The 24575-nt window shown below is 40.1% G+C and overlaps 4 protein-coding genes across 5 annotated transcripts in view; 1 reads left to right on the top strand and 3 right to left on the bottom strand.

Moving 5' to 3' along the window:
• Positions 1 to 208: 208 nt before the first annotated feature.
• On the bottom strand, positions 209 to 8631 carry LOC125299250 (meprin A subunit alpha-like). The gene is made up of 13 exons (XM_048250445.1): positions 8523 to 8631; positions 7945 to 7969; positions 7698 to 7754; positions 7446 to 7486; positions 6403 to 6478; positions 6168 to 6285; positions 3715 to 3890; positions 3183 to 3404; positions 2688 to 2834; positions 2063 to 2278; positions 1355 to 1819; positions 1007 to 1177; positions 209 to 668 (listed from the first exon to the last, which is right to left on the bottom strand). The coding sequence occupies exons 1-13, from the start codon at positions 8580 to 8582 to the stop codon at positions 619 to 621; spliced, it is 1824 nt and encodes a 607-aa protein (XP_048106402.1). The 5' UTR covers positions 8583 to 8631; the 3' UTR covers positions 209 to 618.
• A 354-nt stretch (positions 8632 to 8985) lies between these two features.
• Positions 8986 to 14226, bottom strand: mep1a.1 (meprin A, alpha (PABA peptide hydrolase), tandem duplicate 1). Its single transcript, XM_048250376.1, has 14 exons — positions 14132 to 14226; positions 13993 to 14017; positions 13869 to 13910; positions 13709 to 13749; positions 13487 to 13562; positions 13128 to 13245; positions 12245 to 12420; positions 11904 to 12125; positions 11196 to 11342; positions 10784 to 10999; positions 10032 to 10493; positions 9714 to 9887; positions 9421 to 9478; positions 8986 to 9111 (listed from the first exon to the last, which is right to left on the bottom strand). The coding sequence occupies exons 1-13, from the start codon at positions 14189 to 14191 to the stop codon at positions 9429 to 9431; spliced, it is 1809 nt and encodes a 602-aa protein (XP_048106333.1). The 5' UTR covers positions 14192 to 14226; the 3' UTR covers positions 8986 to 9111; positions 9421 to 9428.
• Positions 14227 to 14704: 478 nt separating this feature from the next.
• pla2g7 (phospholipase A2, group VII (platelet-activating factor acetylhydrolase, plasma)) lies at positions 14705 to 22483 on the top strand. Of its 2 annotated transcripts, none has more exons than XM_048250378.1 (10): positions 14705 to 15011; positions 16065 to 16201; positions 16920 to 17070; positions 17821 to 17889; positions 18674 to 18849; positions 19218 to 19331; positions 19449 to 19540; positions 20400 to 20570; positions 21068 to 21216; positions 21407 to 22483. In XM_048250378.1, the coding sequence occupies exons 2-10, from the start codon at positions 16100 to 16102 to the stop codon at positions 21505 to 21507; spliced, it is 1125 nt and encodes a 374-aa protein (XP_048106335.1). In that variant the 5' UTR covers positions 14705 to 15011; positions 16065 to 16099; the 3' UTR covers positions 21508 to 22483. The 2 variants fall into 2 exon arrangements, with proteins under 2 accessions (XP_048106335.1, XP_048106334.1); XM_048250377.1 differs by lacking the exon at positions 14705 to 15011 and adding an exon at positions 15064 to 15226.
• A 158-nt stretch (positions 22484 to 22641) lies between these two features.
• Positions 22642 to 24575, bottom strand: part of tdrd6 (tudor domain containing 6) — a 46379-nt gene continuing 44445 nt past the window's right edge. The window contains 1 exon segment of the mRNA XM_048251183.1: positions 22642 to 23258. Within this exon segment, the coding sequence (XP_048107140.1) occupies positions 23152 to 23258 (107 nt within the window). The 3' untranslated portion in view covers positions 22642 to 23151.

The following is a 24575-nucleotide window of genomic DNA, read 5'->3' as shown; positions in this document are numbered from 1 at the left end:
AAATAAGAATAGCAGTTCAGTAGGCCTAGGGTTTGTATAATGACCAGTGTTGCATTTGTCTTTATTAATTATAAATTCAAAAATTTCATTCAATATTTCATTCAATATTTTGTCATTTAGGGCCATCAGCTAACTAATAAGAAAATGTTTTACTTGTGTGCTGTGTAGGTGTGGGACAATGGTTGTAAGTAAGACATGACATGTTTCATTCAGTAGATAGCACTTTAATGAGTAATGGGAGTAGTTTATACAACTGTTCATTCTCAATGGGGGGCAAGTAACATACAAACAAAGTTGAGGTGATTCAGTGATTACATTTCAACTTACATTTCATGAGATTGGGAGAAAATCAGTAATGGAGTGTTAAGGACAAATCCAGGGAAGTGTTCGAGATAGAGCCACTAATGTGTAATAAAAGTGCCAGCTCTCTTGGTGTTAACATGTGACTACAGAATGGAGCAGTGTTCCCTTGCATCAGGAAGCTAGTTTTAGTTGGGGTGGGACTGCATGGTTACACACCTATTTATTTATGAATGTTTACTTCTAAAAGTGCAAGACATTTGGTAATGAGAGCCTAAAACACTGATTATTTACTGTGAAAGTTTCTTCTCAATCTTCTCAGACAGTGCCTGCTCTTGGCTGAACAAGATTATCCAGAGGGGTGAGATCTGCAAAATGTGATCATGGTTGTTAGAGCAAAATCTAATCCAATTGCATCCCACACACACACACACACACACATAGACACACACACACACACACACACACACACTTTACTTCTTTATCCACAATTCAGAATAAATATTAGGACACAAATTTAACAGGTGCTCAAGGCTCAATTGCTCAAGGTTCAGTCATGTGACACGCACACACACGCACACACACACACACACAAAATACAAATATGACAATTTTACCACCACAGAGATGGCGAGCAAAGTAACATCGTCTGACCCGACCCCAAATCAAGTGACTTTTGCTGCTGCTGCTCATCATCAGTGCTCACCTTCAAACTCGATGAAGAGAATGAGATCATCATTTTTCAAGTAGCTCCTCCGCTGCAGCTCATAATGGGAGAAGAAACCGTTCCAACCCCAGGTCGGGCCGCGGTAGCAATCGCAGGAAGGGTCGTACGTCCCCACTAACTCAGGCTTGCCCCAGAAGTTTAGATTGGTACCTAGCCATTGGAGCAACAGAACAGATCGTTGTCATCAATACTCAACACAATACAATCCTGTATAGAGAAGAGACAGAAAACCAACCAAGTTCTTGACATTCTTGACTGTATTCTTATGCTAACTCCGGTCTGGTCCTGATGTCAATCTAAATCTCAGAGCAGGACTCGTTGACCTACCAGGTATGAGCTGCATGCGTTGTGTGGTGAAGCTGTAGGAGAAGGATTGGCGGCGTGTCACGTCGGGGTGCTGGTCCAGTACCGTTATGGTGACCTGTCGGTTCCCTGCTGGCCACTGAAGCACGCCGTCGTTCACCCAGCTGGTGAGGTGGAGGAAGGCGCCCATCCAGCCGGAGTACACCTCCGAGTTGGGGACGAGTTGGATGCCGAAGCCGTAGCCCTCTGGGCTGTGGAAGCGCGGGCTCTGGAGATACTCGCCCGGGGCCATGTTGGCGATGTGCTGGCTGAAGTTGGCGATGCGCCAAACGCCACTCGGGCACCGCGTCTCAGCCAAAGTGATGTCGTCGATCACGATGCCACCCCGGGAGCTAGACGGGTCTCCGCGGAGACCCTGGAAGGCATAGCGGAATTTGCCATCCATGTTGAAAGGCACGTGTGCAATTTTCCAGGAGTGGTCATCATCACCTTGAGAACCAGGAAAGTAATGAGAGACTTCATTATTTGACTTGAAAATATCAATACTGTACCCATGCCTTGTGAGATTCATTATGATCATCCTCTTTTCATCACTGTAATACAGTTTATACTGCCATTTTATATGATCAACCGTTCAAACAATATAACCCATTTAAAATGGCATTATTCAAATAAGAAAACAAAAACAGAAAGAAAATAAAGCTTCAAAACTCTGAAATCTCCCTTTCTCACCGATGAAAGTGGCAGCTGCTGTAGTGGAAAGGGTCTTCCCCTTGGAGTCCTCCTTCTTGGCCCAAATCACAAGTTTGTCCTTCGGGCTTCCAGTCATCTTGTAGAAGAACTGCAGACATTGGAGCTTCCTTTTGGGGTACAGGATCCTGGACTCTAAAAATGCTGAGTCATCAGGAAGCCCCATGTTTGTGGGAAAGTGCATGAAGAATCCAGCATCTAAGGTTGACAAGACAAATTGTTAGTATGACCAGTCAGTCATTACACATAAGAATTCACTATTGGCAACTTGAAACCAACATGGCACAGATGATGTGTTTCATACAACACAAGATGCAAGTCACATTTCATTCAACCTATAAGATCCATTTCATGCCGTGTACATTTTAGGCTATGTAAGGGATAATGAGCATCGAGGTGTCAGGATGTACAGAATTAATGGACGAGGCAGAGGCAAAGAACTCATTGTTTACATATCAGATCCTGTGATGTCATAACACTATTCACGCCACTGTTGCTGTGCTTTCTAGTGGAGATCAAATAGGCCAATTTCTGCCAGACTTGAACAGCAATGAAATCACATTCGTTTTGCTTTTCTTTACTTTGACAGTTTTAAGGGAGTACCCACTGTTGCACTGTCCCACCAGAGTGTGGTCATGTTCCGCTGGAGAGCTGCGTGTGAGGGTCCAGTCTGCGTTGTCTTTGGCATTCTGAATCATTCCACACACACTGTTGGACTCAAAAGCACACTGGTCCAGCAGAGTCAGTGGAGCAGCTGGAGGGAATGCAGAGTTAAGTCAAGTCCACAAGCAATCATTTGGTCAAACAAGTGAATTTAACAGTTACACAACACTACACAATACAATACACTACAATCTATCTATCTATCTATCTATCTATCTATCTATCTATCTATCTATCTATCTATCTATCTATCTCTCTATCTCTCTATCCATCCAGCCATCAATCCATCCATCCAGGAAGGTCTGAAGAATGCACTGTAATATGTATTAATTCAAATGCAAAATTACAATGTAAAAACAAAGAACCTTGATCACTAACTGCTTCAACCTTCTCTGGTAAAAGCCTTTATCACTTCCTACTATCAACATTGAACACTTACAACAGTTGTACATCCTATTCAGCCTCAGCAGGTCCATATCACTGAAGTCATTGTACTGGCCGAGCAACTTGGTCATCTCAGGGTCCTTGGCTGTGATGGTGGGGTAATTTGGGTCCTTATTGAAGGAGTAGGGGCCGTAATGCATGATGGACTCATAGTCATATGGTGTGTTCTGGTCTGTTATGTAGGTGTCGACGTAATAGTCAAAGTTATGCTCCATACCTGCAAGGGACATACAGTTCAAAAGGTACATAAATACATTAGGAAGACAGACAGAACGAAACACAGATGGACAGAAACACTGACGGACATTATATTGATGCTTGTTGGGAATTATTCTTTTTGAAGGTCAAAGACAGACACAGAACACTGCAAATGTTGAAATCCAGATTAAATGGTAAAGCATCATTTTTACCTACTCAGCGGGAATGAAGCTGCATTGTGGACAGAGGTTCTCTTATGGCCTAACCAGAATTCTAGTATCCCTTTGCTATTCTTTGCCACCCTCATTTCTGTTATGATAAGAGCTCACCGGGCAGGACTTGATCCCACCAGATGTTGACATAGTCGTTCCTGTCAGTGCGGGACTGTTCATGATAGAAGCCGAGGGCATGGAGGAGTTCATGCATGATGGTGCCTTTGTAGTCACAACCCTCGCCCAGGGAGAGCTGCTGGCCCTCCTTCAAATCTCCAACCATCGACCAGCAGCTGGGAAAACAAATGAAAGGAAGATCCAGTTGCTGCCATCATGCATAAAAAAGGCGAAACAAGACCTCAGATACCGAAATTCAAAATATTTATCTACGTGGTACCGTCTACAAAACACTGAAGTGAATACACCAAGATATTTGTATTCACCACTCACACAACCCAGGGCTGTAGTCACCATAGAAATTCAAATATGACCAAAATGTCCTGCCCCCAATATACGGACAAAGAAAAGAAAGAAAAAAGGCTGTACTACAGGAAACCAACAAGCACCACCATCTGAAATGTAATCAAACGTAGATAACACACAAATTAGTAGCCTAGTGAAGGTTCCAGAGGGTAAACCCCTGAGGGGTTTGTCCTGGTGGTTTTGCATTTTTTGTTAGTGGCGTGCAAAAGCTTCCATCTGCACCATAGGCCTACTGCGGTGCGGTAGGCTTGTCAACACATTGTAGCCTATTTTCTTGCAATGATAGAGAAAGTGAAACTTTGTGCCCTTTTAGTTTAAATGATAAATTTGTGCATGCATGTGTCATTCATTTCTTTCACATGTCTTACAACATAAATAATGTATTCATATGTTAGTAATAATGTCAGAAATTAACCTGTTTATAATAATAATAATAATAATAATAATAATAAAGCTTTATTTGTATAGCACCTTTCATACACAGAATGCAGCTCAAAGTGCTCACTTTTCTTTGCTGTTTATGTTATACTCAGCAACATATCAAAAATATAGAAAATGACGTCATAAGACTGGCAGCCTTAACCCTCTTACCCCCCACAAGCACGCCATATGGCAACTGTGGCAAGGAAAAACTCCCATATTCCAGGAAGAAACCTTGAGCAGAACCTGACTTAATAGGGGGAGCCCATCTGCTTCTGTTTATAGGCCTGGTTGTTGCATCTTGCAGGTTACATTTAGATGCGCACTCAATCGCACATCCATGCAGGCAAAACGTAGTACTCAAATGTGGCGACGACACACAACTTGTTTGCACCTCCATTCACCAAATAAAGGTTGTAGTAGTGTTTCTACATGTTGAAACAAAACGTAATTTCTGTCAGAAACCAGGCTATGCATGGGTTAATGTGAGGTGAGTCAGACAGAAGAGGGGCCTTAGTAGCCTATTCCTGAATCCTGTCCCTTTCAAACTACGTTAAAGTTGTGTGATTAGCCGCCAGCACAATAAAATACAATAGAATACAATAAAAATACAAATACAAATCTTATAGGCTACAGGTTTGTAATTTATTTTAAAATATACATTTTGGAGACAAATGGAGTCAGGGCACCCTGAAGCCTAAGCCTCTGCATGAAGTTGCTTCTTCTCCGCTCTTCTCTTCTCTTTCCACAAAACTCACCAGAAGTCATCATTTAAAGGGTCATTTAAAACAAAAAAATCTTGTACACCTGGTCAGAAGTCTATGGCGAGTTGTTTATATGTTATTTTAAGAGCGCATTGTCAACAGTCATATTGGCGGGTGCACAACGCACCATCCTTCTATCATTCATGAACGCACACCAGCGCACGTCCATGCAAAACATTACAAATTGCACGATTACAATTTGAATTTGAATATTACGAAATACTGTACATCTCATCATGAGTAGTTATTCACCATCATTTGCATTGGTAATGACGGTTAAAAGTGATTAGGGGAGAGGGGAGAGACACGCATGGAGCACAGCTGAAGACACACTGTCACGAGATATAAGCAACTCCTCTGCAGGATAAATGTTTTTTTATTCAGTCATTTGAGCAATATTAGGGTAAGTGTTGCTTTTTCCAGCCTATGTTTTCAATGGTAACCCATTGTCAGTCAACGGTGAAAGTAACTGCATATAAGTGTCTTGTCGTTGACTGACACCATGGTGAAGGTATTTTCACTTTTCCAATGAGTTCAAATAATAGAGAAGTGCAAATGCGTGAAGGCTATCCTAGGTTTTAGTAAAGCATGGTTTTAGTGGAATGACTATTCCATACGGTCTCGCAAGCAGCCTCCTTCCATTCAAATGCGCCGTTGAATGTCAAAATACCGATGCATTTATGTGACATTGTGCTTTGCGCCACTAAAGGGAATGACAGATGTCATTCTCATTGGTTTAAATGATGTTACGCCCCAAACACACCCATGACTGATTAAAAAACCTAGGAACACCTTGTTGCGTCATGCGCTCGATGTTTGATAATGACATCAAACAACCCCCCCCCCCCCACAATATTGACATCATGACTATGGCCTTGATACAACCAATAAACGGTAACATACCCATCCAGCTTTTCAAATTTGATGAAGCTCGCCTCTCCTTCATGAGGTTTAAAGTCCACACAGGACTTGAGTCTGTAGGTTTCAAACGCCTGATGGATCACCCCCTTAGCATTCAGATCTGAAACACCAAGGGCATTGAAGGTCAACTGACTTAGCCATCTTGGCTTAGCTCTGGGCTTACTGATGTTATGTGCTGGTATTCTTTCTGGGATAGCGAAAGAACTCAAAACCTTACCAAGGGAGTCGGTCAGGATGTACGGTATGGGGAATGTCCATCTGTAGGCCTTGTCAATCAGTGCATTGCGACTAGGCTAAAACAGCAAACATGTGAGAGTTTGAGACAGGCTACTCTCAAAAAGTGGCAACCAGAAGTGCACAACTTCCTGAATTATTAATATATAAACATTTAGATTATACAGTATATAGATACAACATAAAAACAATGTTGAGGGCACACAAATGTTTGACCATGAGGGGAAAAATAAATGATGAGACGGTGTGGAAGTGGACATTGTCAATCACAACCTTTGCTTGATAGTTAGCAAAGAAAGACTCCTTTGAGAGGTTGTGTAGACTAGGCCTACTCTACACAACCTCTCAAAGCATTATGACTGGGACATGAGAAGTGGTCAAGTCAAGTCACTTTTATTGTATTTTATATGCACAGAGTGCATCCCAAAGCGCTCACACACTGGTGATTATTGTCAAAAGGAGGTAGCCTACTGTGGTCGTGCACAGAGCTAAATGTGTGTTGAGATTTCCTGATGTGTGTGTGACAGTAAGATTCATTCTACACAGTTGCATAGGGTGAGAGCATTACATGAGTGAGCATCCTGCCTACACCATAACATGCGGGGGGGACCATAATGCATATGTATTACATACAGATGAATGAAGGTCCAACTAATACGCTGTGGGTTGAGACTTTAACATCAAAATAACAAGAATTAATTTTTTATTGTACAGTAGGTGAGGGGTGCCCATGCCTATATTTTGAGAATTATTTTGAGAATTTTTCTCAATACAATAAACATATAAATAGTTTATTACCCTGAATGAGTTTAGTGCAAAACTTTGACCTTTGAGTTGGTAACCATTAACAACCATTAATAAATCTGATCAATATCACTGTCTGTTCTAGTGATGTTATTTTATCATTAAAATCACCATGAGTAGCTAAAGGCAAAGTTCAGTTTTTTACATTCCAAATTGCTATTAGTAAGCTTTTCATTTTCTCCCCTTTATGACTGAGTGTGTCTTTGGTGCAGGTATACTTACAGGTAGGGCAATGTCCCCATGCACAACCGGAGTTTTCAATCCTTTGCCAAACAAGAGAAACATTTATTAATTCTAGAATTTCTGTTTGGATTCAATATTTACCTAGTTAAAGTACTGTAAATTAATGAAGGTGATTTCATATAGAACTACTGCATACACATATTAACCCCAGTTGTTTTGTTAATTTGCACAAAGTGATGATGTACTGTATGTGAACACAACTGATGAACAGTCATACATAGTACAGCATACCTTTATTGATGAATGGGATATCTCTCCTGATAAGACCATCTTCATCAATGGCATGAGCTGTGATCCATGATGACATAACATTAAAACCATAGCCGCACCAGATTTATAAAAGCAGAGATATTCATCACTTCACTTAATTCATTTTTGTATAAACTAAATGAATGTAATCGTTGTCATGCTATTTATTAATACACAATATTTACAATTTCTCAGCATTAAAGATTAAGCATTTATTCTTTCATCTTACATTTCTGTTTGTCCAGCCTCCTTGCCTGTGATGGAAAGAAACATTTTTTAAATAAAAACTTAACACCACAGTATGGAATTTTGGATGAATACTAGAAATCTGTCTCCTAACGCATAGCCTAGCCAGCAAACAAAACAAAAGCAATTATCGCATGTCCATATGCCATGGAAAATATATCTGAAAATACTGATATGAGTTGTCAAAAAACATGCTTAAAAATGTTTGCAAATGAATGCAAAAATGTTTGCATACTGCCTCATTAAGAACTAATAATCAAATCGATTGATCAATACCTTAAAAGGACTTGCATGGATGCAGACACGGACAACAAAGGGAGAGTGAGGACAAAGACAGTCAAAGAGACAAACAGACAGACAGAGAGAGGGTTTGCTGAAAGACAATGATGAACCAACACAGACACAAGGGCAATGCCACTGATTGACTCACCCAGAGACAGACAGACAGACATAGAGAGAGAGAGAGTTTGATGAAAGACAATGATAAACAAACATAGAACAAAGGGGAAGCCACTGACTGACACTCCCAGAAACAGACAGAGAGACAAAGAGCAGCCCTACGGTGAAGGAGGAGGATAGGCTGAGAAGAGCCAGGCTGCAGACGATGCCCAGGAGCCTCATGTTGAAGGAGCAGACAGATCACCACACACTGGACACTGGTCTCCCAGCCTCTATCCACACCCTTCTTATTCTATCAGTGCTTTATCAGAACCTTGATCAGAACTTTGAGCCATGGTTCCAAAGCCAGGGATTTAAGAGAGTTATTTTTTATGACTGGAAAGCTAATTGTTACACAACCATATCATGGAAATTTACACACTATCTGATTGTAGATAAGATTTCGGGAAATGCAAGGGTAAACAGACATTGTGAGGGTACAGAAAATAGGCTTTCCTATGCCCAACACTTTTTTGTAGATTGAAAATTGAATAGCACACTAAGTACTAATTACAATACAGTGACATATCATATGCATGTTTTACTTTCCAATAAACACGGACCACAAACGACAAGGACTCAAACATTTTTCTCAAATCTTTAATTAACATTCAAAAAACATTTAGGGAGACAACATTAATGGGCAACATAAAAACATGTGCATTAGGACGGTCATCAAAATGTGGTGTTCAGACTTCTTCAGCACTGCCTCCTGTTTTGACATAATGCAAATCTGTCATGCAAAACAGAGTAGGACAACAACAGTATGTATCCATTGACTGTATATATAGAACTACAGCTCTGGAAAAAATTGAGACCACTGCACATTTTTCTGACGTTATTCTATTGACATTCAAATGAGTTGACGGTCATATTCAAATTTGCAGTGGTCTCTTAACAACTCATTCGAATGTCAAATTCAGCAACCATAGGATGACATCAAAAAAATGTGCAGCAGTCTCTTCATTTTTTCTAGAGCTGTATATACAGTATACAATCAATCATCTAACTTGATACTCACCTATAACATTATGGATTAGGTACAACAGGCACCTCTGTCTTAATCAACGGTGTTAGATCTAGAAATACAAAGAAAAAAATGTCAATGTCCAATGTCAAATGACTATGGCAAGCTCCTTCTTAGCATGTCACAGAATTCATATTGGCATAGGAATGTAACAGCTTCACACATTTCTTCACATTAATGTCTTATTTGAGACATTAATTCAAACTCATATTTTGCAGTGGTGGCATTTCTGGGTCAAGACAAACAGATCGGACAAGGGCCATTGTTTTATATGCCAAGCAGCTTACCCTCAAAGTCCACAAAGAGGATGAGGTCATCGTTTTTCAGATAGTTCCGTCGTTTAAGGTCAAAGTGTTTCACCATGTTTCGCCAACCCCTGGACTCACTGCGGAACCACTTGTTTGTTGCGTCCCAGGTTCCCACCTTTGAGGGGTTGTCCCACCAAACTTTGCCATCAGGCGCTGATAAAGACATTGACAGCACCAGCATTATATAAGCATGAGTGGCAAGAGAGTCTGAATACTGCAGCATAGTGATCCTCTGTTACTACATGGCCTGCTATTGAAAACAGCCAAATTATTAGATGACAAAAAAATCACACGTACTCTTTATCAAGTCGGTGGTGAGGCTGCGTGCCGTGGACATGCGCAGCTTCACGTCAGGGTCCTGATCCATCACCACCAGAGTGGCCTGGCGGTTGACGGCGGGCCACTGCATCACCACGTCGTTCTCTCCGCTGAGCAGGTGGAAGTAGAGCCCTGTGTAGTTGCCCGTGTAGTCCGTGTAGTCGGACAACGGCTTGACGCGGACGCCATATGCGTAGCCCTCGGGACTGTAGAAGCGAGGACTGTCCAGGGTCGTGCTGGTGGTGGCTGTCGCCATGATCTGAGAGAAGTTCGGGATGCGCCACACGCCGGCGGGGCACCGCGTCTCGGTCAGGGTGATGTCGTCGATGAAGATACCACCGCCTGCTGCTGGATCGCCCCGCACGGCCTGGAAGGCGTAGCGGAACTTGACATCAACTTCCACTGGCACGTGCACAATTTTCCAGGAATGGTCAGCATCAGCTGCAAGAGGCACACACATACACACAATTGTCAAAACTCTAAAAACTGTTGGTAACTGTAAAATTACAGTTGCTTATACTGAGCTCCTCAGATTAGAAAGTCATATATGGGTCACATTCATCGTTGATCTACTTAAGAAACCCTGCCACATACACTCAAAAATGCATTTTTTTTTTCTTTGTACCCCACCAACAAAAAAAATTATAAACATGATCAACCTGATGAACAACAAAAGTATTAATTACTACTTGATATCATCAAGTGACTGCACGGAAATAAAATAGAATTACCATAAATTGTATGCACTTTCTTCAGCTTGCGCACTGTCCCTGTACCGTCGTCCATCTTAAGCCAGACCACCAGCCTGTCCTTCACACTGCCGGTCATCTTGTAGAAGAACTGTAGGCACTGTTGCTTCCTCTTCGGGTAGAGCAGACGAGACTGAAGCAGGGCCGAGTCCTCTGCCTTTCCAATCGAGGTGTTCACATGCATGAAGTATCCAGCATCTGAAATCCACAGATCCTTTCTTGAAACTCACTATAGATTTTAAACCCGATTGAAAAGATAACATTTGTCTATAGTTGTTTCTGCAATGCCTTACTTTTTTTAACAAGTTCACTTTCAGGTCTACTAACAGCACAGGTGCTCAGGTTTGTTTAGAATCTGAACATTTCACTTATTTCGAATGATTTGAACTTTGACCTCTGCATTGTCCAGCGAGGGTGTGGTCCTCAAAGCCCGGGCTGCTCAGCGTCTGGGTCCAGTCTGCTTCCTCTGTGGCGCTCTGGATCATCCCACAGATGTTGGTGTACTCGAAGGAGCACTGGTCCAGCAGTGTCAGAGAGGAGGCTACAGCAGAACACTCTCATGAAAAAAACACTAAAAGCATAACGAGGTGTCGAGAAAGTGCACCATGCAAAGTTACTGGTCTGGACAAAGTCCAGTCTTTAGTTAGTCTTAGAAATGTCACAGTGACAAACACGGAAAACTAAAGGTTAACATGCTGTATATTGAAAACAGCAAATAGAGCACAACTAGGGTAAATCAGAAGAAAGCGGCAGTAGCTAATACTGTATGTTGTGTAAAACAATTTAACTCTGTAGGATACACAGTTACCACTATCTGCTATAACCGGCTGCTACCAGCTGTTAAGATACCTCAGGATCAAAGCAGGATAAAACAGGAGACAAAACAATCGTTCAGTTACAGCTAAAATACAAACACCTTTAAACGTACTATTGTTTAACTAAAAGCACATACACTGCCAGTCCTTTGTATAGGATCAACATGACCTGGCAAGCACTTTCAGGAACATGAGAAATACTCACTAAGTAAACTGTCTCCATAGTAGCAAGTGTAATAGAACACATTCCGGGCAGAAACAACTATAATGACTGAGGCTTTGCTTACGGCATTTATACATCCTGTTCATCCGTAACACATCCAGTTTACTGAAGTCCAGGTACTGGCCAATGACGTTGTAGAAATCGGGAATCTTGGTGGTGATTGTGGGAATGTTGGGGTCTTTGTTAAAGGAGAAGGGACGGTAGTGCATGACAGATTCATAGTCGTAAGCCGTGTTCTGGTCGGTGATGAAGCCGTCATCGTACTTATTGAAGTTATGCTGTAACCCTGTGTGCAAAAACAAATCAGATTGTTTTGTATCGTAAGGTAAAACAATTAGTTGTTATTACAAAGGAAAATCCCTATTAATAGTCTGTGCAGAAATGCTCCTCTAAAACTGAACAAACCATCAATGACTTGGGTGAGATCGATGTTGATATAGTCGTCTCGGTCCTGGCGGGACTGCTCATGGTAGAAACCTAGAGCGTGCAGCAACTCATGTTCAATCACAGCCTTATGGTCACAACCAGGACCCAGAGAGAGCAACTGACCATCCTGCTGGTCACCAACCATGGACCAACAACTGTAAAAAATATAACTCACTGTTAAAGGAGGTGTTGTTAATTTCACATTTATAATTTTACATAATTGATGTATGTGAACTGCATATAAATGCAACATTCTCCCATTTTTCATTAGTTTAAGTAAAGGATCAGTTGTATTAAAAAATCAGTACTAGTGAGAACTTGACAAGCAACCGTTCTGGTAGATATTCTACCAGACAATGCAAGTTGCACGGTCCCTAAAGACTTGACATCAGTGGCATTGGGTTGTGTGATAAAACTACATATTCTAGAGTGCCATTTTATTGTGACAAGTCCAAGGAACATCTATGCAGTGCTTTTTAATCAGAATGCAACATGCATGTCACACGTGTCGGGTGGATAAATTATCTTGGTGATGGGGAAGTGCTAACTAACACATTTGTGAACATAATTTGAGAGAAATAAGCGTTTTGAGTGTACAGAAGAAAAATCTTTTACTTCAAATCACGAAAAATGGAAAACAAATGTGCTGCATTTAAATTTTTGTTTAGAGGACTGATACATGATGGGCAAATTCTTACAAATGAACAATTCACCGGACTGGATTAGGTTTGTGGCCTAATACAGAAGTCTATCAAGGAAGCAACAAGTAGGTATTACTATAGTCTATACAGAAGGTGAGTTTCAAAATGACATAAATAACACTGAAGGTGCTGAGCAGTAAAAGAGTACTACCAAGCCATACCCATCTTGTTTCACAAATTTAATATAGCTCTTTTCCCCTTCATAAGGCTTGAAGTCAACACAGGATTTGAGGCGATACATCTCAAAAGCCTGGAAGATGCAGCCTTTGGCATTCAGATCTAAAAGACAATGTGAATGAATCAACACACATCATTATCATCAATGCTTACATAAATCCAAAGAGAATTTTGTCAGTCATGGTGCAATCTACCACAATCATCTCCTAAGAAAATACTTTTGTGGCATTTAAAACTTTGCAAAGGTTATTCTGGAATTACTGATACAGCACAAAACTGCTATGAGAATAACAAAGCTTAATTACAGCCATGACTTGTAGCATTAAAATAGTTATAAACTTACCAAGGTCGTCAGATAAGATATAAGGGATAGGAAATGTCCATCTGTATGTTGTGTTTAGGAGAGCATTACGGCCAAGCTGTGAATGAAAAAAATATAAATAAATAAATAAATAAAAATAAATAAAAATAAAACAAATAACGATTAGGACTTGGATTGGTATGCTGCGGAGTCACAGGACTAACACAACGACACACAGTAACAGTGCCTTTGAAAGAGACTCACTGGTATGGCCATATCTCCTTCCATCAGAGGAGTTTTAGCTCCTGAAATGGACATAAGCCACAAAAACAATGTAATGGTGCAGCACGGTTGTCAGTTATATATATATATATAGTATAAAATATACATTACTATTTCAAAATGTCAAAAGATCATAACTCACCAAGGTTAAGATAAGGGTTCTCATTGGGCTCACTTTCCACCTCTGTAAGGGAAATTCTCATAGTAAAGCTTAACTTAAAAGTCAAAATCATGTCATCTCTCTTTCAACTTGTAACATAACTTACCATGTACATCAGATGTTGCATGAACCTTCACAGCAGACAGAAAGAGAATGTACAAATCAGTATAAACATCTACATCCATCGAAAAACAGCTAATTGTCAACATAAATAATCCATAAAAAGAGAATAAGACTCAACTCACAGCAGGCAAGCAGGACACTGCGAGCAGCCCTGTTATGAGGAGAAGCCTAGAAGAGGACATAGTGGCAAATGGCTCGAACAAAAGTTAATTTGGGTTTAAATGGTAAGCAAGTCCCATAGAACTTTAGCCTTTGATCAAGATAGTCAGTTATGGGCTCACGTGTCAAAACAGGGAGGCCTTGTGGTTAAGCATTGATGACATGTGTATAGTTTTACAATCTTAGGGACATGTGCATGCCCTCTTGCTCCCCCTGTCTTTCAAACACATACACACACAGTCTTAGAGCACTTGTTTATAATAGCATACTATTAGCTAAATATATCTAAATGTGATGAATCCATCTAGGAATGTCATGTCAGATACATCATCAAACAGAGAAAAACGTTAGACTTCAAGAGTTAGACAACACATTTCTGAAATGCACAAGGTTTTTTAGGACAGACAGCATCAGCATGCTTACCAGTGTTGGTGGCAAGACCATAGACTGACTTGCAAGAAAATGGACATACAGTAGCCCTCTTTGTCACTAGAGGGCACAATAAACGAGTCTTAAAAAAGGCTGCCATTCCAGAAAACAGGTTGTTACCAATCGCATAGGCCAACCGCCATAAAACACAGAAGAAGAAAGCAGGTTGTGTCATGCCAGGGTTGTATGCCTACACAAAGGAAATGTGTCCCAGGAAAATGTGACTCAGACTTTGGTCACTGAGCTGAGGTTCAGTACAGTTCTGTTTTCAGCTTTTTTTTTTAAGTTAACCTAGCCCACTCAATATTTATTTGATGCCATCCTTTGAGCTGGTTAATCAACTGAAATATACAAATCGTCTGTTACGCAGCTGTACTGTCTAGGAGAGAAAACACTGACCCTGGAACAATGAAGGTAAGGAATGTTGCCCTACACATGGCACGTAATAGTTCTAGCCACTCCCGAGATGAACCAGTCGGCAGGGTCATGCTGTTGTGTACGGGGCTAAGCTAACACTAGTTTGAGGCTAGTCAGCGTTGACTGCCAAACACCTTCAATGTTCACCTTTACTGGATTTGTACAGCTGGCGTTAGTCAAAAAAATATATGACTTGTCTAAATCAACAGCAGGTGAGTTGTAACGTCAAGTGTGAGATTTGCACGTTCGCACGGATTAACTGCTGTAAATTACTACTAGCTGTCAGCTTGTTATGCGAATGCAGTACGATAATATACAGTACAGCCAGTGAGTATTGCTCAATGACCGTGAGTTAACACTTTTCCTAAGCTCTGCCAACGCATGGACGTGTCAAACAGCCGTTTTTAATTGCTAGTCACCCTAATTTATCGGATGACATTGTTTTGGTAAATGGAGTGAAGCCGAGTAGTAGACCTTGATCTTTTGCTTTAGTGCAACCATCTTCTGTTTACACTTCACTTGGCCATGAAATACAATACAAATAGGCGTTAACGTTAGTAGATAATTTCTCCGTAAAAGGGCTCTGGTACTTCTTAATTTGGCGTGAACGTCAACGTTACTAGTTGACTTTACGAGTTGACTACATTGCGTCTCTGATTTGACTGAACTGAAGCTGATGTTCGTTTGTAGATGTACATATGTGCATTACCATTTTGTTAGCCCCTGTGTGTGCTACTTTGTTGAGTTTGTTTTCGCTGTTGTCCCCTTTTGCTCTATTGTTACCGAGAATAATGTGGTACCATCAGCCACTTGATGTGTGGCGATGCTGCCGTCACTGCACAAGACTAGCAATATGTTAAACTTTGTAGAATAGAACGCTAGGGATCGATTCACATGACAATCAGTCAAGGTAAGAAGTGGTTTACTTCAGTTCTGCTTTTTTGTTATTTTAGTGACCAAGATTCCTGCGAAACAGAAATGGTGTCGTGCTGCGGGACTGGAGTCAGCTGATTGTTATGTACCGTTTCTGTGTATGTGTTGTTTGATCAGGCGTGAGGCACAAGTGGAGCTGGGCAGCGCTTGCCATGGGGAATACCGGTGGCCATACCGGCAGCATGCGCATCCCCCCGGGGAATGGCCCCCACCAGGTGGGCTGCACGGATCTCATGGTGGGCCATACCACAGAGGTAAGATATTGTGTGTGAGTAAACGAGAGAGAAATACAATGACTAGCTGAAAAATAACATGAACCTCTCCATGGAGTCCTGTCATTAGTATTACTATTTTGAGGTATGACCTGAAATGTGACAGTCAATGGTGTGGCTAAAGTATCTTTCTTATTGTCTAATACTTGCCTGTAGCTCTCCTTAATTTTGCCTTTGAGTTTCAGCATGGCGCATAGCTGACAATTATTTTATTTGAATGTTGGTGTACTACAGTAAATCTTCCTGGTCAAAAATAGGAACACAAAACAGAACTGATCAAAAACAACACAAAACACATCACCATCTCTGACCACTACCTACTTACCCAACCCATGCAGTTGCACTGGGTTTTGCAAGGTGGTTTCCTTAAGTCTACAATATTTGCTGACCATATTTTAGACTTTCATGCATATCCTGGTGAATGGTGATATGATGTAGTGAGAATCATAGTCCGGTTCTGATTCGACTCAGAATGCTAAACATTTTTGGCAACATACATGTTCTAGCAGTTACTTTTGGTTTATGTACCCAGGTTGCAAAAGTTTAATCACAAGTTTTAATTTGACTTTTGTAATACTTACGCTAAATAAGTCTTCTTCTATCTTTTCTATCAACAAGATGACCGCTGTGGTGTATATGGTATATGCTTTTAAAAACAATGAATATGTATTATTACAATGTTCTGTTTGCTGTATCCAAGGGTACTTTCCTCAGGCTGTTCTATCCATGCAATACTCACGAGGACTCGGAAAGACCAGAATGGATCCCCAGTCAGGAGTATTTTAACGGCCTGGCCGACTTCATGAAGATCAACCGCTCCATCAGTGAAAGAATCTTTAACTACCTCTTTGGTGAGTACTGTGGGTACATTTGGTACCATCAGAAAGGTTTTTGCGGTCTACAGATTATATCCAATGAGATTCATTTGAGAATATGATACGGTATAACTGGTTGATATGATCATGATTATTAAAGGTGTAGCAGTACACAAAAATCACAATTTGGTACGTACCTAGATGTTTAAGTGACGGTTCGGTTAATTTTTGGTACAGTAAGCCACAGCTAGCCCAACATTCACTGACAATATTGCTTATGCTCAACACATGAGCTGGAATAGTATTTTGAGAAGGTGTCAAATGTTTTTTGCTGTTAATTAAGTAAACTGACATATGGACTGCCACCTGAAATGTTTGTGTGGAAAAAGCCTACTGTTGATTAAGGCATTCGTCACACATCTGTATTGAACCGAACATCCTGTACCTAAGCAGTTCGGTATGAATACGTGTACTTCTACACCCCCAATGATTATGGTCTTGTAACTTTGTAAAAAATGTATGGAACTACAAGCTAGCTTCTTACTGATGACTTGTTGATTCTTCTCCGGTTAATCAGGGGCATGTAAAATCCCAGCTTTTTGGAATGCTTCTTTCAAACCATGTGGAAAGTGTCCAGTGGTTGTCTTCTCACATGGACTGGGTGCTTTTAGGTAACCTCTAACTTCAGAGTATTTTAACTTGCAGACATATGTTGATATGCAGAGATGAACTGAATTAAGTCTAAAGATCTAAAAAAATAAATAAATAGTCTTCTGATTTCCATAGGACTTTGTACTCAGCCATATGTTGCGAGCTGGCCTCCCAAGGGTTCATTGTTGCGGCTGTGGAGCATAGGTAATATTTCAAAGTTATCTTTGAGGGAAAAGAATCGAGTGTGGTAAACTGTCCCAATTACAAGAGTGTGTGTGTATAGTGGTGATGTGACGGTATGTAATGGAGCGGACACTAAAATCACTTCCGCCCTCAATCAGTGAAAAACATTCTGTCATGAATACCTGACTACACACAGATGCATAGAGAAACACCCACCCTTTCCTGTGGTGTTTATGTTCCTGTACATATGTAGACGAGGCTGCACACAATGAGACAAACTAGGTCATCACATTTTCATTGGAGGGGGTGGGGGGGGCAACAGAGCCTCTCTGGCAAACATAAAGGTCAGCGTGGGAATGTGGTCACTGTATATGTGTCTATAGACCGCCTAGAACACATTAGTCTAGTCTCTGAAGGGCCCCAATGCCTGAAAGTAAAGTGAAAGGTCATTTTAGGTCAAACAGAAAATTGCTATACTGGATTTGCTAAATGTTTGTTTAGTTTGACACAGCACAGATAATGTATACATTTTACATTTTATCTTGTGGTCAGGAGAGAGTTTTTTTGCTTTTGATTTTTTTGCATTAAGAATGTCTTGTGCCATGGGCCTGTATGTTTACCTCCTTGTTTAGAGTTGGGTGAAAAAAAACCCTTTTCAGACATAATTTAGTTGATTGTCTAGGAGTCACCAAGGGGACTTGTGATAGTTTAATCACCAGCATTAGTCACTGAGATACTACTTACTGTCTTCCACTCTCTGGACCATGGAAAAACTATCTTTTTTTTTCTTTTGTAAAAAAAAAAGGGAACGAATCTGCATCTGCGACATTCTATTTCACGGAAAACGCAGAAGCAGAGCAGCAGAAGGAGCAGGCTTCGTGTAAACCGCCCAGTGTCAACCCCCCGCACCTCAACCAGCAGTGGATGTACCATAGACCTATAAAACCGGGGGAGAGTGAGTTCCCCCTCAGGAACAAACAGGTGCCATTTACACTCACCCAAGGCCACAGACAGAATAGCAAGCAGTAATCAGAAACAAAGTTGCATGATAATTTCTCTGATGCGATTTTATGTGATTATCTACCGTACAACTACAGGATGTGTACTTGTTCCAAAACCAAAAGGAAATGTATTATGACTTGTAACTATTATGTCAATACAAGGATAGTTGGACTCTGGTGGTCCTGCAGTATTTTTGTTTTTCTGTAAGACCGTATTGGGTAAGCCTAAAGAGCACCAAGAAAGTCCCCCCTCAAGGCTGGAAAATGAGATGAAGTAAATCAGTGTAAATTTGTAAATATGTGCTTGTTTAGAGCTTTGTATCTGTTGTGGAATTATGCTGCTGTAAGGTCAAGCAAAGGGCAGATGAGTGCATACGGGCTTTGGACCTGCTCATCGAAATCAACTCTGGTAGCCCAGTGGAAAATGTTCTGCGCACGCAGTTCGACTTCTCAACATTAGAGGCAAGTGTCACCAAAGGACGTCCTGTATGTTTATTCTGAAAAGTAATGCCTCTGAAAAGTAATGCCTCCGAAGTGTTTTGAATTTAATTTGTACTTTCTTTGCCCCTTTCTGGACAGAACTGTATGGACCTATGTAAGATTGCCATTATGGGCCATTCATTTGGAGGAGCCACTGTCATTGAAGGTCTGTGTAAGGAAGGCAAATTCAAGTAAGCACCATACAAATTCATTAACTGAAATTGAACTTGAAATTGGATATCTGAACAGGCCCAATTATATGGGACATGCCATTTGTCAAGTCATGTCAGATTTATTTGTATAGCGCATTTAACATGCACAGAGTGCAACCCAAAGCGCTCCACATATAAGACATCGTCATTGACACAGACTAACAAATACAATAGATGCCGGACGGAGCGGCGTAGTCGCCAGCGTACCCATGACACCAAGACATACAACAAACAAATTAATAAATAAAATAAATAAAAAATAAAATTAGTCCAATTTCCAACCGGCTGAAAATGTCCAAGGGCAAAGATGACCCACGTGAAAACCGCGCACAGCTGTGTCTTCACGATGCAACACCAACAAAGTTCTTTATAACTGACCAACCCAGAGAATTCACTGGCAGTCTGGAGGGCACTGGAAGGACTAGACAGTCCAAATTTGTGATGGGCGACCCTGCCGATTATCAGCTCGGTGGTCCTAGACAGTGACCGTTTGTTGTTCATGGTTGACGCTGTCATCAGAGTTTCTTAGCACTCAATCCAGACTCCAGGCACCGGTAGATGCTAGTATGGCAGCTCGCATGTCAGCCGCATGCTAAATGTGTGTTATATTTCTAGTTGCTGTGCCTTTACTTTATGAAACTTTGCCAGGTATTTATAGTAACAGTTTTAGAATTTGTGATGGTATCCAGGATGTGGCTATTAGAATCTGAAGTTGGTGACACTTACGTAGCAGTAATCAAGGATTTTTGGGGTCATATTACTTTGAAATCTGGGCAAAACAAATTGTCTGTATGCCAAACAAGTGTAAGTGTAGAAAATATGTACTTCGACTTAAAAGGTGTGGCGTTGCACTGGACGCGTGGATGTTCCCAATAGATGAGGAAATCTTCCCACGAGTCAAGCAACCCATCTTCTTCATAAACTCAGAGAAATTCCAGTGGGTCGGCAATATCTTACGCATCAAGAAGCTGGATTCTGCATTCATTCCCCGTAAAATGATTACGATCAGGTTTGCTAACTATATCTGTTGGTTGTGCTTAAAGATTTTCTGCGGTCCATCAATAATGGTCATCCAAATGGCTCCACCAAAAGAGGGTATTGATCAGTAAATGGCGTAATGTTTATGATTTTATTTGGATCCCCATTAGCTGATGCAGAAAACATCAGCCACTCTTCCTGGGGTCCACACACTACATATAACAAATAAAACATCAACATACAAAACAACAGACATGTTACTGATTAATTGGATAAACTGACAACAGAAACTTTTCACAGAAACAAAAATTCTCTTTTGAAGAAAAACATGATGCCACACATCTTTAAAACTTAAGATGCGTGTTGTCTTTCAAAAATTCCAAATGCCTGCTGTGGAATTGCCGTTTAATTTGATCATTGTGTTGAAATGATGCAACATCAAGAGAAAAATAATCTAACATTTATATTTGTAACCGCATGCATTTTCAAACACTGCATGTAGCATGACTGGCTCTTGTGCTCCAACAGGGGTACAGTGCATCAAAGTTTCCCTGACTTCACCTTCCTGACGGGAAATTGGCTGGGCAAGCTGCTGAAGTTGAAAGGGGACATTAACCCAAATGTGGCGATGGACCTGTGCAACAAAGCCTCTTTGGCATTCTTGCAGAGACACCTGTGTGAGTTGATTTATAAGACTCATTCTTTGCACATTGCTAACAAATACAAAATGCCATACATTCAAGATCATTTACTAATCAGGAGCTTAGTTCAGTTTTTGCATGCTTTATGTAGTTATGATCGAAGATGATCATTTATTAAATTAAAATGTGAACAGTCTTTTTTTTTTTTTTGTTTTTTTAACTGCAGCTCTTGAAAGAGACTTTAATCAGTGGGACCCACTGATTGATGGGAAGGATGACAACTTAATTCAAGGCACCAACATTACTGTACCGCAGTCGTCTATATGAGCTGTATCCTCCAGAGGGAGATAGAGCCTTTTGCTCGAAAAGTTGTTTCGTATTCCCAGTGGAACTGGAAATTAATGGGGAGCAAAAAAAAGGCCAGCTGCATCCACCCGTACTCTACTCCGTGGAATATTAACGGTCCAGCCCAAAATGTGTGATTTTTATGATCAGGATAACGTGTGATGCTTTTTACATGGATGAGTTTTAAATTACATGTATATCAGTACCACTATTTTTGTTTCTACAATTTTCAATCATACTCAAGTTTTTTCTAGGAAGAAAAGTATGTATTTGATGTGTACTTACATGTATATTGTGTACAATAAGGCTGAGCCAATGCTGGGAAAACGTTTGGTTTATTGCCCTGAATTGCAGCCGTGCAGGTTTACCATCACGGACTGCAATATACACCTTTATAAACTGGGCCGAGAACATTGGAATATTCTGCTCATTAGTATTTCTGCTGTAATAAATTATTCATATTAATTCATTAATTTATAGAATGTGGATGAAATGTTCTGTGGGTTGAAGTGGGTTAAGGTTTTGTAAAAACATTTCACGACAGCCCTCCTTAAAAAAGGATGCAGTCTTCATTAGACAGCTAAACAAATTCAAGACGAGTCTTTAGAAAGATATCAATTTCACCAAGATTGTGATCAGTATTCACTAACCTACAACTGTGCCTTACTCTGGTTCCTCACCTTAATTCCAACATATTTTCCATTATCATAAACATTATGCCAAATCCTATTTTAATAGTATTGTATCAGTAATCATGCGTTGTGCTATAAATACATAAACACATCTGTAGCACTTTTTCAGCTAATTGAATTCCATGTGATGAGACCTCAGATGCCATCCATATCCTTTTCCTCAATGATTACTATAATTAAAAGGATCACAAGTGAATGTTTTAAGACATTCATTATATGTTTTCATTGTACTTTGCCATTGTTGATTAAAATAGAAATATATATTATATCTTGACTCATTTATTTGTGTATCATTAGAATCAAATCAAATGGATGCATTTGTAGATTGAGTTATAAACAGTTATTGTTTTGTAGTACTATGAACAGTAATTTTATCTACATGGCTTCAAGCGACTTAAAAGTCTTGAAAGTATGCAACACAAATGCAGTTAAATTTATAAACTTGCTTATTTATTTATTTATTTTTATTTAGCCTCAAAAAGTAAATTACTCTATTATTCTATTAAACATTTCTGAATTTTCTTTAAGTTACCAAGAACAAGGCATTGTAGGAGACCTGAGTCATGCTTTGGTTCAAAATTTACATCAAAGAAGATAAAGAACAAGAAACCTTTGTACAGTAAATCACACTATATCAAAGTCAACATATTTCTTTAAGAATTAAGCACTAATTATTGTCCTTTTAAACATCCCACCAAAACATAATGTGTACTTACTTCACACATATTACTAAATTGCTGAGATATTGAAAGAAACAAAAACATTCACCATTTGCATCAGTAAAACAAAAAATAATAATAAAAAAATAACGCTATCTGCGGAACTTGCAGATTTCTTCCACATCCAAAGGCGGCCCATTAATTAATTTTTTAAGAGGACTGATAAAGAAAAATCAAACTTCTGTTTGGACAGTACAGTCACCTCTCTGATGGCTTTATGGCAAGGGAGCCTTCAGCTCACCCACAAATATGACACTGTCATCACTGTCATCACCAGACTCTGCTCGCAGGCTGAGATGTGTTACTTCACTTAAAATGTCATCTGACAAAAGAGAAATTACAAGTTTGTTATGATGCATATTTTAACAATATCTGACAGAATCATAATCCTGTAATCCACCATTTGCACATTTTCAAGAAACGTATTCTCTTGGTACAGGAGAGATGGTGTTCTATATAGACCCATCACTTGAGTGTTAGATATCTTAGCCTGTTAATTAAAAAATGTGTGCACAGGCATCAAGACCAGTTGTCAATCAGAAATCAAAAATGTTAGTTTAAACCAGTGGTTCTTAACTGGTCTGGCTTTGTGACCCACAATTCCCTATGTCCATTTAGTCGCGATCCATATATTTTTTTTTAGCTTTAAGCCAATGGATATGGTGATCTACAGGCCTGTAGGCCTACTTGTTTTGAACATGCTGATGTTTGGCAGTACATTTGTGAAGTATAATCTATCTAATCTAATAAAGTATCTATCAAAGTACTCACCAGGTTTGCTTTTGACAGGAGAACTTAGTTTCCATACAGCATTTTTGTTTTGATGGTTTCATGCTCTCATGTGCCAGCAATTCATTGCACACCACACACTGGGGTTTCAGTCCCATTTTGTCCTCAATTTAAGTGAATCCATGTCCCACTTAAAATATTCAGGGTCGTAGCCTACTTGCGTATACCACTAAACTGATGTCTATCACGACCTGTCACATTAATGTTAATGTCTATGGCAAAAACTGATATACGAATAAAGTCTATCAAAATAAAGGTCTGAGATTAGATCTGATATAGCAGTATTTAAAATGGCTTTTTTTTTTTAAACCCACAAGCTCCGCGACCGACCCAGAACGGTTCCGGGACCCACTTTTGGGTCCCTACCCACCAGTTAAGAAATACTGTTTTAAACCACCTTAAAGGGGAAATCTGGTGTGAAATATGCACACGAGATCTGTGTTGTAGTGACTTAATTTCAAGATACCGCCGACCGGCAAACAACTCAAGATGCAGGCTAGTTTAGAATGCATCGGATTAGCAGAACTGCCAACCTTGAAGAATTTTTTTGAGTAGCACCTCGAGCCGAGAAAAAGAAAAATTGCCTTCACGCATGCAGCCAAAAACAGACATAGCCATACTCGCAAGACACGTTTTGGATAGCGACCCATCTTTAATGTTGAATATCTATCTAAATGGGATCCAATTTGTTCCTGAAAGTGCAAACTGAATCTTTTACAGTACCTCTATAATGTTGACAATCTGATTTAGAGCCTAATAATCCTGAACTATGAAAACCACTCGTGTTGATAGGCACTGATGTGGGTATGTTGTCCATTTAGGTGTTAGGATGTAGGCTACAGTAGAGGCT

Source organism: Alosa alosa, chromosome 8 (genome assembly GCF_017589495.1).
Source record: "Alosa alosa isolate M-15738 ecotype Scorff River chromosome 8, AALO_Geno_1.1, whole genome shotgun sequence".
Classification (NCBI taxonomy): Eukaryota; Metazoa; Chordata; class Actinopteri; order Clupeiformes; family Clupeidae; genus Alosa; species Alosa alosa.
This window is presented reverse-complemented; position numbering and strand designations above follow the sequence as displayed.

What these genes read in the sequence shown, in the direction of transcription:
- pla2g7 (XM_048250377.1), top strand. Translation starts at nt 15,154, where the DNA reads ATGTTCACCTTTACTGGATTTGTACAGCTGGCGTTAGTCAAAAAAATA. An exon ending in AATCTTTAACTACCTCTTTG is followed by an intron (nt 17,071 to 17,820) that starts GTGAGTACTGTG and finishes TGATTTCCATAG; the next exon opens with GACTTTGTACTCAGCCATAT. An exon ending in TGTAAGGAAGGCAAATTCAA is followed by an intron (nt 19,541 to 20,399) that starts GTAAGCACCATA and finishes TCGACTTAAAAG; the next exon opens with GTGTGGCGTTGCACTGGACG.
- LOC125299250 (XM_048250445.1), bottom strand. Translation starts at nt 8,582, where the DNA reads ATGAGGCTCCTGGGCATCGTCTGCAGCCTGGCTCTTCTCAGCCTATCC. An exon ending in GAGGCTGGACAAACAGAAAT is followed by an intron (nt 7,755 to 7,944) that starts GTAAGATGAAAG and finishes CATGGATCACAG; the next exon opens with CTCATGCCATTGATGAAGAT. An exon ending in GTGGGATCAAGTCCTGCCCG is followed by an intron (nt 3,405 to 3,714) that starts GTGAGCTCTTAT and finishes TGTCCCTTGCAG; the next exon opens with GTATGGAGCATAACTTTGAC.
- mep1a.1 (XM_048250376.1), bottom strand. Translation starts at nt 14,191, where the DNA reads ATGTCCTCTTCTAGGCTTCTCCTCATAACAGGGCTGCTCGCAGTGTCC. An exon ending in TGCAACATCTGATGTACATG is followed by an intron (nt 13,911 to 13,992) that starts GTAAGTTATGTT and finishes TTTCCCTTACAG; the next exon opens with AGGTGGAAAGTGAGCCCAAT. An exon ending in TCTCACCCAAGTCATTGATG is followed by an intron (nt 12,126 to 12,244) that starts GTTTGTTCAGTT and finishes TTTTGCACACAG; the next exon opens with GGTTACAGCATAACTTCAAT.